The sequence below is a fragment of the Scomber japonicus genome, chromosome 7 (genome assembly GCF_027409825.1).
Source record: "Scomber japonicus isolate fScoJap1 chromosome 7, fScoJap1.pri, whole genome shotgun sequence".
Classification (NCBI taxonomy): Eukaryota; Metazoa; Chordata; class Actinopteri; order Scombriformes; family Scombridae; genus Scomber; species Scomber japonicus.
Genome location: NC_070584.1, coordinates 32814638 through 32828949, shown reverse-complemented (window position 1 = coordinate 32828949; position 14312 = coordinate 32814638). Strand labels below are relative to the sequence as shown.

At 44.6% G+C, this 14312-nt stretch overlaps 1 protein-coding gene across 1 annotated transcript in view; it reads right to left on the bottom strand.

Moving 5' to 3' along the window:
• LOC128362334 (phosphatidylinositol 3-kinase regulatory subunit gamma-like) overlaps positions 1-12525 on the bottom strand; it is a 278822-nt gene extending 266297 nt beyond the window's left edge. The window contains exon 1 of the mRNA XM_053323076.1: positions 12174-12525. Within this exon, the coding sequence (XP_053179051.1) occupies positions 12174-12525 (352 nt within the window). The remainder of the gene's footprint in view (positions 1-12173) is intronic.
• Positions 12526-14312: the final 1787 nt, after the last annotated feature.

Below are 14312 nucleotides of genomic sequence, written 5' to 3'. Positions count from 1 at the left end.
GTGTGTGAGGTGGGGCCAGTTCAGCCCCACATCACTCCTTATTGTCACACAGGAGGTCGCAACGAGGGAGGTGAACGACGCACTGCTGCACCACTAAACACTGAATACAGCAAGCAGAGCAAGGAAGGAAAGGAAGGATAGGAGGAAGGAGGGAAGGAAGGATAGGAGGAAGGAGGGAAGGAAGGATAGGAGGAAGGAGGAGAAGGAAGGATAGGAGGAAGGAAGAGGAGGAAGAAGGAAGGAAGAGGAAGAGGAAGGAGAAGGAAAGGAGGGAGGAAGGAGGGAAGAAGGAAAGGAGGAGGATGGAGGGAAAGGAAAGAAGGAAGAGAAAGGAAGGAAGGAAGGAAGGAGGAGAAAGGAACGAAGGAGGAAGGAGGAAAGAAGGAAAGGAAGGGAGGAAGAAGGAAGGAAAGGAGGAAGGAAGGCGAGGGAAGGAACGAAAGAGAGGAAGGAAGGAAGGAAGAGAAGGAAGGAAGGGAAGGAAGGAAGAAGAAGGAGAAGGAAGAAGAAGAAAGGAAGGAAGGACAGAGGAAGAAGGAAAGGAAGAAAGGAAGGAAAGAAGAAGTAAGGAAGGAGGGAGGAAGCAGGACTTATGACCCGGGAGGACGACAGGAAGTTTAAAGTAAGCAGAAAATCATCCAGAGTGAGATTATTTCCTCATAAAATTTGATTGTTTCAACAAGTTTTCAGATGTGACTCAACACCTGTTCAGTCATCAGGGTTCAATCACAGCGTTAAATAACCCGACGTGTGCCGCGAGGAAGAGAGATTCATAAACACAAAAACAGAGTGAACGACTTGTTCAGACGGAGGAGAGACGAAGAGGAGGAACGAAATCTAAGACAGACATGGAGTGAGAGAGAGAGAGAGAGAGAGAGAGAGAGAGAGAGAGAGAGAGAGAGAGAGAGAGAGAGAAGCCAAAAGGATGTTCTGCCAATTCACAAATCCACATTTCCACATGGGGAACACATGTATATCTACAGCAGAACACACACACACACACACACACACACACACACACACACACACACACACACACACACACACTAAAACAGATGTGTTCTCCATTTTGTCAGAGGAAGGAAGGAAGGAAGGAAGGAAGGAAGGAAGGAAATAAGGAGGGAGGGAGGATGGAAGGATGGAAGGGAGGAAGAAGGAAGGAAAGGAGGGAGGAAAGGAGGTAGGATGGAAGGAAGGAAGAAAGGAAAGGAGGGAGGAAGGAAAAGGAGGGAAGGAAGGAAAGGAGGGAGAAAAAGAGGGAGGATAGAAGGAGGAAGGAAAGGAAAAGAGGATGGAAGGATGGAAGGATGGAGGAGAGAAAAGAGGATGGGAGGAAGGAAGGAGGGAGGGAGGGAGGAAATAAGGAAGGAGGGAGGAAAGGAGAGAGGAAGGAAGGAAGGAAGGAAGGAAGGAGAATGGTGGCATGAAGACATCTGCCTTTCACAAGCCTGAGTCTCTGCAGAACAACACTACTCACATCTGAGAGCAAACACACACACACACACACACACACACCTACACACCTACACACACACACACACACACACACACACACACACACACACACACACACACACACACACACACACACAGGAGCCCATTAAAGTCTAAACACAAAGAGCTGAAGAGTCGACCTAAATATAAATCTACAAATGAGGCCGTTTAGCCAGGTTAGCTTGTTAGCCCGACGCTGCCGCCATCGATCTTCTCAACTTGTCACAAAGAGTCGATCATGGACTGCCAACCTGCACACACACACACACACACACACACAGACACACACAGACACACACAGACACACACACACACACACACACACACACACACCCCGTGCCTCGTGTTTGTCTGGCTCTCATCGTGTTTGATCCTCCCGGTCATTATCCGGTGCAGCAGCGTTTCATCATCACCTCGGTCTCATTGATCCGCTGCCTCGCTCAGCTCAGACGCTCCTCTGAAGACACGGAGACGCTCGAGCTGCCCGCCGCCCGCCACCCGCCACCCGCCACTCCATTAATAACTGTGATTACTATCGACCAGCTCTGTTTGATATGTATGTTAGAGCCTGACTGAAGGAGAATGAGCTGCTTTCTGCTAAACATTGGCTCCTATGAAAATGAGGTAACGTGATGATGCCAATCAGAGAGAATATTCATCTAACATCTAGATTATGTGCTTTATATTCTTCTTATGTTTGTGCTTCTGCTTTGCAACTTTTAATAAGTCACGTTTGAGCTGGGATGGTACCATAGACTGTATAAAAGAAATGGACGTAACATCCGTGACGTCACCCATTGGTTTGTGGACTGCTGCTCGGAAGCTAATAGTTTCTAATCTAGGCAGCGCCATCTTGAAAATTTCAGGTGCATGCTGGGAAAAATAAAAACACGGATTCTACTTATATGGGCATGAGGCGGGGCCATGGGCGGAGTGGGGAGGTTGCTATGGTTGCGAGGGCTGGATCTCGAGGACATTGGTCAATCAACCTGTCAATCAGGACGTAGTCACACCCTAATGCATACCCTGCTTTATCGTCACATATAAAATCAGGGAGGCCAAAATGTCCCAAATGAACATCATACTGCATTGAAGAAGGCTTTAAACTAGCGATTGAGACATTTGCTCTACTTGACCAAAGTGCACATAATTTCATGTAGCCAGCAGCTACACCTGAAGCCCTGAAACATCATCTGTTGCTCCCCAGAGGCTGAATCATCATCACCATCATCATCATCAGACGATTGCAAATGGGTTCTGAGGTTACAGCACATAGATAAAACTACAAGCAAGAGCATGTGTGGTCTCTTATGTTTGTCTTTAGAGATAGAGGAAATTTCTTCTGCTTTTCACCTCATCAAACAGCTGATTAGATTTGTTTCTAGGCTTAAAGATAGGTGATGATGAAGAAGATGGCCGTACAGTAAACTCTTGACTTCCTGCTCTGAATCTAGCTCCTTCATTTCTCGTCCTTCCAACTCTAACTCTAACTCTGATGAAACAAAGGATGGTAAATGGTAAATGGACTGTACTTATATAGCTCCTTTCTAGTCTTTGCGACCACTCAAAGCGCTTTACATGACATGTCATTCACACACATTCGTACACTGATGGCAGGGTGCCAACCTGCTCATCAGGGGAATTTAATTCATTCACATTCATACAAGGAGGGAGCCGGGAATCGAACCACCAATCTTCCAATTGGAGGACGACCGCTCTACCTCCTGAGCCACAGCCAGGATGCTTGGCCCAGATATTTCATGTATTTCTGTTGTTCTACGATGCTTGCTGCTCGTCTTTACACAAGCAGATAGTAACATAAAACTAGAGGCAACAGCATGTGTGTGGTCTCATATGTTTGTCGTTAGAGATAGAGGACAATTCTTCTGCTTTTCAACTCTTCAAATAGATGTTTAGATTTCTTTCTAGGCTTAAAGTTAGGTGATGATGAAGACAGTAAACTCTTGACTTCCTGTTCTGAATCCATCTCCTTTAACTGTAACTCTGATGAAACAAAGGACGCTGTGTTACATTTGCTCTACTTGACCAAAACCACCAATCAAAAAGCCTGCGGGGGCTAGAACAAAAAACCTGATGATGTCTAGTCTTCTGGTTTACATCTAATTGCGTCCCTCATTTACATGAAAGTGGAACAACAGTGTTGCCGAGCTACAGGGGCCTCATCTTCAGATAAAAGACAAAAGCTTTGCCTTATCACAGCGGAGCAGGACGCTGCATTCGATTAGCCCGTTAGCTTCATTGTGAACTCTGATTACCTTCACGTTACCTCCTGTATAAATGTAGGTAGATAGTGATGAGGGGCGCCGCACCAGGGATTCATTAGCCTAGTGGCATAATTAATGTTGTATGGAGCCGGCAAACAGCTCCCCTTAGGAGAAGGTTGCAAGGCTTCAGGTTGGAAATGTAGGAGGGCGTTCACAATCACACGGTGTCAGATAGTGTTATGCATTGATTAGCGCTATGAGCCCTGTTAGAGCTATAAAGTATCACACCTGATTTATTCAGCATGACTGCGGGGAGGGAACTGAACTATTCTAGGTGGCAGAAGAAGAAGAGGAGGAAGACAGAAAGGAGGGACGGAGGAAGCCATTTACACATCCAGTAGACATTAGCGCTGTCAATCTTCCTCTATAATCTAATTCGGATTTAATGCCTTATTAATTTTAATATTTATATTATATTTGAATTTTTAATGCTCAAATTCAGCCTATTATTAATATTTGCCATGTACCTATATACACTGTTTACTCAGACTTATACAGTGCAGTTGCCGGTATGGCCACTAGGGGGCAGTCTAATCACTATCACCTGTTCATTATTTAGCTTTGGTGCAAAATAAATGACATTAACTGAAATATTAATATTAAATAGGCTTTTTATGTTGTTGTATTGCATCATAATAACTGAGCTACGCACTTAACCTTCATGTCGTCCGTCAAATTGACCCCGTCTGTTTTGACTGTTCCTTCTTTCCTTCCATCTGTTCACACACGAACACACACACACACACACGAACACACACACACACACACACTAACACACACACACACACACCTGAGGAAATCCACTGCAGTGCAGAATTTGGCTTCTTATTTCGGTGAAATAAATATAGTCTATCTACGCAAAGTCCCACATTCACACCTTTTTTAGCTCTGATTGGTTCTCCACCAGCTCCTGAGATAAATACATGACTCTTTAGCTGCTAGATGTTCCACTTCACTGGCTCGTCTCTCTAAATTTGTCTGTTTACTATTTTGTGCTGGACAAGTTTATCAGATCTTTGCTGATACTGGAAATGCTGACACTTGAAACAGACAGTAAATGCACCGTGACACTAAACCAAGAAGGTTAAAGGAGGCTGGGAAAAAAGAGTTGCAGAGTTGCAGAGTTGGTGATAATGGTAGATGGGTTCAGCTGTTATTTGACCATTAGAAGATCTCTTCATAATGCACTAATAAATCCAAAATCCTCATTTTGTGCAATAATATGTATTTAAAAGTTGATCTGAAGCTAATATGAAGCTTCAGCGTCCAAATGAGTCAAATCAAGTCTTTTATGTTTCAATTAGGGTTGTCAGTGTTAACGCGTTAATCGTGATTAGATTAATGCAATCCATAACGTGTTAATTTTTTGAATCGCATTTTAATGTTGCAAGCCTTTTTGTCCCTTCTACTCCCCCGTAGACGGCTCCTCTAGCTGTAGCGCTATGCTTTGAAGTGGCCTCCTGCAGTAAACCTACCGCGCTGATGGAAAGTAAGAGAGCTACTGGACTTTTGAACGGCTTGTTTAACTTTAAAACACTTCCAGACGCTTCAGTTGACAAGTCAAAAGTAAAATGCAACCTGTGTCAAACGGAGTTTAACTACCACCGGAGTACGTGGAGTTTGAGTTAGCACCTCCACGCTAAACACCCAGGTGCAGCCAAGCCAGCCTCAGCTCCACCAAAGGACCATTTTGGAGTGTGGGAGTCGCAGCAGAGCCGTGATTGATTCCCAGTTAAGACACTCTGGTAAGAAATGCTTTACATTATGGGCTTAAAACTGCATTGAAATGTAAAACAACAGGATATTAAACATGCAATTCAAAACACGATTAATCGCGATTAACTATGGAAATTCTGTGATTAATCTCAATTTTAAAAAATTAATTGTTTGACAGCCCTAGTTTCAATGTTACAGTGATTTTAGTACCAAAGTCTCTTTTTGTTACTATACTTCCACCACAGCTCAACAGGAAACACTAAGAGGAGATTTGATGCTAAACAGACTGTAAAACTCAGACTGCTGAAGCCCCATTGGCCTCCATCACTTTGATTGAAAGCACATTTGATCTTCAGTATGAACAGCAGGAAGTGAGCAAAACAATTTTTCCTTTAAATAACGCCCAAATCAAGACAATTCTCCTCAATTTAACCCCCACCCAAACCCATTATCCAGTGCTTACTACTCACTAAATGGATTATACTGTATCATGTTACATGCATTTTCCCAGCAATTCCTACAAAACCCTGTTCCAGTGAAACAGAGCAGGGTGTTTCCTGTATATGTAAAGCAGTGGCGGAGGCTGCAGATCAGCTTGCTTCCCTTCTGCTGCAGCTGCTGTTACAACACTACTGCCACTGGTGATTTGTGACTGCAGGAATGTGGCATGTCAGGCTGCCAGAGTGCCAGCCAATCAATTATTAAGAACAAAAACTGCCTTGTGTAGCTGCAGGACGCTGGATAGATAGATGGATGGATGGATAGATGGATGGATGGATGGATGGAGGGAGGGAGGGAGGGAGGGGGGGAGGGAGGGAGGGAGGCTCACATCTCATAACTAAGAGCATCAGGGCCAGATGGAAAGAAGATATTTTACCCGAGCCTGGAGTGGTAGTGGATGTTATTTATATAAAAGACAGACTGGAACCCACTCCCATAAAAAAAAAAAAAAAAAAGAGAAGAGATGAGATGAGCAGCCAGACAATTAAAGAGAGCGGAGAGAGAGCGGAGAGGGCGGCATGGGGAAGGAGATGAGAGAACATTGCTCTGCCTCTGACCTATTTAGCAAATGAGGAGCAATAAACACAGCGAGATCTGAACTCAGTGCATGTAGCAGAGAGCCGCGGCTAACACAGAGCTAACCCGAACCCTAACCCCGACTCTGTAAAAACACTAATCAGAGCCTGCAGGGGTTCACTATATATGTGTGTGTTTATTAAAGTGGGGCAGCTTGTTTTACAATGCTTTATATTACAGGATCAAGTCTCTGCCTGTTTGTGTTAAATAAATCATTAAAACATCCCAATAAGTCATATTTTGGTATTTTGTACCTGCAAAAAAATAATGATGTTTTATTGTGTTACATCACTGTCATTAACTAAATTTGACCCATTTTTACATTTTAAATCACCATGTACACCCTATTCATTCCTAATGTGATCCTGAATATCCTTCCTTCCGTCTGTCCTTCCTTCTTTCCTCTGTCCTTCTTTCCTTCTCTCCTCTCTCCTTTCCTTCCTTCCTCACTCCTTCTCTCTTTCTTTCCTCCCTCCTTCCTCTCTCCCTCCCTCCTTCCTTCCTTCTGTCCTCCCCATTATCTTCCTCCTTTCCTTCCTCCCTCCCTCCCTCCCTTCCTTCCTGTCTCTGTCCCTCCCTCCCTCCTTTCCTCCCTCCTGTCCGTCCTTCCCTCCTTCCTTCCTTCCTCCCTCGCTCCTACCTTCCTCTTCCTCCTTTCCTTCCTTCCTTCCTCCTTTCCTTCTTTCCTCCTTCCTTCTCCACCATTACATAATGATGACTGCTTTAATCAAACAGATAAATCAAACATGTAGAGACTAATTATGAGTCAGAATATGAACAATATGTAAAGGGTTAATGTCTGGTTGGTTAGATTTAGAAAAGATCATGATTTAGGTGAAAATAATCACTTGAGAGTTAAAGTTAAGGAGTGTTTGTCATCATGGATTATTCTGTCACTCGAAGGTAAGTACAGGTTGTTTTTTGGCGACTGAATTTACAATTTAAAGGCTCGTTTTTCTTCGAATAGACACACACACACACACACACACACACACACACACACAAAGCTCACACAGCTCGTCTGCAGCATGAGCCCAATCTGCAGTCTTGTAACGGGAATCGATAGAGAGAGATACTGTTAGAGATAAATATCAACAGTGATTTAATCTGGAGGCAAAGCAGGTCCCTGAACTCAACACGCCTCAACGTTCCTGAGAACTGCACAGTCAATAAGAAATATGGTCATTGATTGGCTGCAGGCAGCAGTTCATGCAGCAGTTCCTGGAGGATGAGGAGAGAGGAAGGGAGGAAGGGAGGAAGGGAGGAAAGGAGGAAGGGAGTGTGTACTGCAGCCTCATGCTCGTAACACACAGGAGTTTAATCTTCCTGTCATCCTCCCAGGTCAAACTGACCCCGTCTGTTTTGACTGTTCCTTCTTTCCTTCCTTCTGTCCTTCTTTCCTTTCCTTCCTCCCTTCCTTCTCTCCTTCCTTCCTCCCCCTTCCTTCCGTCCTTCATTCCTTCTCTCTTTCTTTCCTCCCCCCTTCCTTCCTCTCTTCCTTCCCTTCCTCCCTCCTATCTCCCTTCCATCCTTCCTTCCTTCTTCCTCCCTCCCTTCCACCCTTCCTTGCTTCTTCCTCCCTCCCTTCCATCCTTCCTTCCTTCTTCCTCCCTCCATCCCTTCTTCCTCCCTTCCTCCCTCCTTCCCTTCCTTCCTTGACTCGAGGACAACAGGAGGGTTAAAAACACACTGAATGATGTTGGAGGCCTCGGTGTATTTAAAGGTGAGCTCAGAGAAACTTTCATCCTTCAGCAGATGGATGTGCAACTCTGTGACATTCTGCACAACATGTTTTATAATAGTAGGGGGGAGTTTAAAGTATCATTTCAATTTATTACAACTTGAATCTTGTTTTCGCCGACGGAAACGCGGGAATGGATTCGATTAAAACTGAATTTATTTTTAACGTGGAATACTAATAATTTGACTGAAATGCTGTTTTCGTGTGGAAGAGGAACGTATGTCTGGGAAAAATTGCACAGAGGAAAGCAAATCTCGGTGGCACAACAAGCCGCCGCCCCCCCCGCCCCTCCCACACACTGAGCCCCTCCCCACACACAGAGCCCCTCCCCCTTCTAAACAATGTAAGCATGGTGAAGCAGCTGAACACGGCTCTGTCTTCATCGGCGAAATAACTTTGAAAACTGGACACTAACCCCTCATTACAGAGCCCAGCAGTTCCCCAAAGACTCCTATGTCAGGTCAACTGTTGCTTTGTTAGTAAAATACGAGTCAAAAGTAAAAAAACATGATTCACAAGAATTAAAACGGAAAAAATGGATTTTAATGGGCCCTAGATTCTTTTTAGCAAGATCAATGGGAACTAAGTCCTGAACTCCTGAATAAAGACCCACGTACTGTAGATAAAAGATCATATTGGCCGAGGGGCTGACCTAAATATATCTTGGTTTGACTTCAACCTGATCAGGAGGATCTAAAAATGGATCCAGTCTTGTTTTCAGTGTTTCAATAGAGACTAAAAACCACAGTTATAATAATGATGTTAGACTTCTTATTTAGCTTATTATGAACTATGCAACAATGGGACCAATGTTAAAATAAACATTAAAGATCCAAACTCTCTGAATCATGTAAGGGTTATACAAGTTTGGCTCTTCAAGGTTTTAAACTTGCCATATTAACACTGACGGAGGGGCTTCACCTGAATATTTCATTATGTGCCCTAATAATCATGATCAACTCCTGAATAAAGACCCATGTAGATAAAACTGATTATATTGGCAGAGGGGCTGACCTTAATATTTCATGGCTTGACTTCAACCTGATCAAGAGGATCTAAAATTGGATCCAGTCTTAGTGGCTAAAAACCACCGTTATAATAATGATGTTTGACTTCTTTTTTAGCTTCTTATAAACTATGGAACAATGGGACCAATGTTAAAATAAACATTAAAGATCCAAACTGTGATTACCTCTCTGAATCATGTATGGGTAATAAAAGTTTGGCTCCATTCACACTGACAGAGGAGGCTTCACCTGAATATTTCATTATGTGCCTTCACCTGATCAGAGGAGCTAAAATTGGACCCAGCTGACCTGTAGTGCAGCAGCATCACAATGAGACATAAAAGACATAATAATGATGATCACTCCGACTCTATTTCAGCCTCAACTCTCTAACACAGCCAATCTCACCTCGAACACCATCACACAGGCTAGTCATTAATCTCACTGCTATGAGTCCCCAGGATGAAACACTCTGCAGTATTTCTGCTGTAAAGAAAGTTGGAGAAGATGCTATGATGATAACAGAGACATGTCTCTAATAAAAAAAGCAGAATATTAAGTTATAACTGATGTGTATGGATGTGTGTGGATGTGTGTGGATGTGTGTGGATGTGTGTGGATGTGTGAGGATGTGTGTGGATGTGTGTGGATGTGTGTGGATGTGTGTGGATGTGTATGGATGTGTGTGTGGATGTGTGTGGATGTGTGTGGATGTGTGTGGATGTGTGTGGATGTGTGTGGATGTGTGTGGATGTGTGTGGATGTGTGTGGATGTGTGTGGATGTGTGTGGATGTGTGTGTGTGTCGTCTTCTGCTGATTTAATGAAGGGAAGCCGCCGAGCATCACAGCACTGCACACTGCTGCCTCGGGACTTCTGCAGAGATTTAATGAACTGAAGGCTTCTCATACTAGTATAAAGTAAAAAGCAGCAGAGACATTCACACATATTTAACATTCAACCTTATTTTCTGTGCTGATGTTGGCTGGAGAGTGATCTGTTATTGCAGGTATGTAGTTTGCTGCTAAGTTTGAATTTTAAGTAATATAATATTTCCTCCTGGCAGCTCACTGTGCACCACATAACCACACAGACCGAGGCAAAACAAAAAAATTCAAGGCCAGGGAAATACCACACTGTCCACATGCATGGTGGTATCACAGGAAAACATAGAGCCCATTGTCGTATCAGATGGTGAAATGAGTTCAACTAGTCTGAACTGCCAGTGCTGCGGTTCAATCTGTGTGCAACAACATTTAGCAGAGACATTCTTAGTGAGGAAACAATGGAGCAATGACAAACACTCAAACCCAGCTTGCAGAGAAACAGACGCAGTAAAGCATTATGGGTAATGTAGGCCTGATGGGAGGTACGCAGGGCCTCTGATGGTGGTGGGGGGGGGGGGAACAGGGAGGAACGGGGGGTTAAGCTCTGATTAACAGGCCTGCTGACACTGACACTAATGATGCGTGTGTGTGTGTGTGTGTGTGTGTGTGTGTGTGCTCATATTCAAAGATATGCATGAATACTATGAACTCTTCATCTCATCTGTAGTGATATCTCTGCTCAGTTTGATGTTGTTCATATTTTGAGGCTACAAGTTTATACCTGCAGGTGGAATCTGAATTATTATCTTCTATGATTCTCAATCGATCCACAAATGCCCCAAAATCAATATCATAAAATGACGTTAAAGGCACCATGAGAGCAATACGGCACAGATGGAGTACAGAGAGCTATGTGCTATATATTTGGTTTCTGCAGTTAAGAGCTTCATTAGTTTAGTATTTGGTAAATACTTAAAAACCCGTCAAGCAGAGACAAACCTAAGTGGAGCGAGCAGTAAAAACTGAGACCAGCTGACCGACACACACACTGCAGCACTTCATACTCATACTACAGATACTGAATCTCAATTCAGATTGGATAATAATGGCTTTCTGTGGCTCAGTGGTATCCTGTGACCTTTGCAGTCTCTCTCTCTCTCTCTCTCACTCTCTCTCTCTCACTCTCTCTCTCTCTCTCACTCTCTCTCTCTCTCTCACTCTCACTCTCACTCTCAGATAAACAGCCTGTCTGCACCACACTCACACATTTAGGTATTTTAATAAAAGTTAATGTAATCATTTTCAACTGTACAGCTTTCTGGGACGACAGGCTGCAGGGCATCCTCAGCTGCTCCTGAGCCAAGATGGCGCTCACAATAATAAGCTCCTGAAAACCAAATATGGAACCTCAGAGCAGGCAGACAGGCAAGGTAACTAGATCCATATAAAAAGGATACAGAGTTGTAGTATGTAGTCAGTTCACATGTGTTTAAAGAGCAATGTAACTCTACAACATCTCAACTTTTCAAGTCTTTCTCATTTCTAACATCCACCTACATCCTCAGGCTCTAAAAACGCTGACACAGCTTTAACAGGAAAGACACTAAGAGCTGGAAGAGCTGCAGACTTCTGTGCAAAACTTTTCAACTCAAGCTTTTTTCTTAAACATCCATTTTCACTCGGACAGATCCAGTCGAGAAGAACGAAGCATTTTAACCTTCTCTACTGGAGCAAGAAGAGTCTCAGGATCTGTTAAATGTTTTTTGTGCAAACATCACCACCACGCTTCAATACAAACACTCTTATCTTTCTAAAAATATCACACACACACACACACACATAAAACACTGTGCAAGCCAAGCAGCTCACACCTGAATCAGACAGTCCAGGTTGATGAATCACCATCGAAACCGACAGAAACGTTGTGTGTGTTTGTTGCATCAGAGAGGATTTCATGAGAAGCACTCACAAAAAAAAACAAAAAGCAGCAAGAAAAGCATTTACATGAAGTTTAAAGTGTGACTCACCTGAAGCTGCAGCTGCTCCAGCAGGCTGAGGCCCCACGCTGGTCTGTGGCCCTCCAGGAGTCGGTGGTACAGGCCTGGGCCAGGACTTGGCCGCAGCAGGGCCGACCCTCACCGCCCCGACGTACTCCACAAAAGTCCCCGGAAAGTCTCCCTTCTCTTTGGTCCTCTCGTTGATCCCGTGCATCCAACCCTTGGGGCTCCGCTCGTCCCCCTCCTGGTACTCCGGTCCCGCCGCCGCCACCAGCGAGGCCTTGGGGACGTTGAGCAGGTCCCCCGGCTGGAGGCTGATGTCGTCTCCTCGCTCCCTCTTGTACTCAAAGACCGCCCGGTACTGGAAACTTTCAGATGCCATGGCAACAGGAGTGCATAGGCCGGGTCCCAAAAACCCAAAAGTAGAGATGTCTCCTGAGATTTCACTGCTTTAGAAAATGAATTCAGCTCCTTGAAAAATACCAAACTTGAAGCTCTGCGAGTTAGAAAAAATCCCTGAAGTGAAACTGGAGCTGGAGCTGGAGCTGGAGCTGGAGCTGGAGCTGGGAAACCTGTGAAGCCTGCCTGAGATTTTGCTGTGTTGTGCTGACTTGGATGACACAGTGGAAATGATAAAAATCTGATCCCTGAGGTGGAAATCCTACACCTACAATCCCCTGAATAGCACGTCCATCCGGTCCTTCTTAATCCAAAAAAGAATAAGTCCTCCTGATGCGATTAAAACAGAATTAAAACAGTCGGCTGGTCTTTAGCTTCAGCTCCGTAAAGGTTCGTGCACTTTCTAAAAAAAAAAGAAATCCACAGTACGAATCCAGATGTCAGTCACGGCTCTCCGCTCTGAGGCCTGCACCGACTGAAGGATCCACGGAGGAGGATGGGCCGACGGACTGACTGACCAGCCACCTTTCTGTGTCTGAGAAAGAAAGGAGGAGAGGGGGGGGGGGAGAGATGGGGAGGGGGGGAAGGCTGGGTGGTCTGGATACTGACGGGTGGCACAGTTATTCTAGGACGAGGCGACCTCCAGACGATGCCCCAAAGCTTCGGCAGGTTCTTTGGATGTTAATGAGAAAGTGTCTTCTGCCAAGTCGTACACACACACACACACACACACACACATAAACCCACACACACACACACACTAACACACTAACACACACACACACACACCTGAGGAAATCCACTGCAGTGCAGAATTTGGCTTCTTATTTCGGTGCTCCCCTTGTGTGCACTCCTCTGTATGAAATCCTGCTGCTTCACCCCTCTCTCTCTCTCTCTCTCTCTCCTTCTCTTCCTCTCTCGCTCTCTCTCTCTCTCTCTTTCAGTCTGTGCAGAATCCTGACGCAGGAAGATGCTTCTGCAAACTTAAAATGAAGTTAAAATGTTATCAGCACACATGCTTGAACCCAGTTTTATTTAATTAAACATTTTTTAAAAAAAAGCAAGAAACATGATGATTTATCTCAGAGTAGGAGAGAGGTAAATTCAAGACAGAGCAGAAGCAGAGCATCAGTGTAAATAAATACAAATATATATAAAACATGATGAGAATGTACTGTAGTGGAAATATTCTTTACTATTGGTTTTAATGGTGGGAGAAGCTGAGACTATCACTTCCCAACAAGCGTGACTAGGCGATTGTGAACTTCAGACAAGACAGCGTGCCCGACTCAACTCGCCCTGCGCCAGTCTGCCCTGCTGTCTGCAAAATAAAACACCCAGCAAACTCACCTCTGCAGCTGCACGCACGCGCTCCTCTCCTCCACCGGATCCTCGGTGCTCACACAGTCCGCTTCAACACTGCCCCGGACCCCGCAGAGAGAACCCAGACATCCGTAAAAAGCCCCAGTCAGGGTTTTAAAAAAAAAAAAAAGGATGGCGTGGCTGGTCCAAAGCAGACAGGCAGCCTGCGCGGTGCTGTAGTGAGCGACAGTGCTGATGTCAGTAAACCCCTCCTCCCTCCTCCTCTTCCTCCTCCTGCTGTCTGCAAATTATGCCAGCCAGCTGCAGCAAAACACCGCATGACCCGGTTATGATGCTTTATGATGATTTTTTTTCTTTTTTCTTTGCTGTTTGCATTTTTAATTTGGAGGATCTGAGAGGTGAGGGATGTTACAGAAGCTCCAGAGTAGATGAGATGGGAGTTTTGGA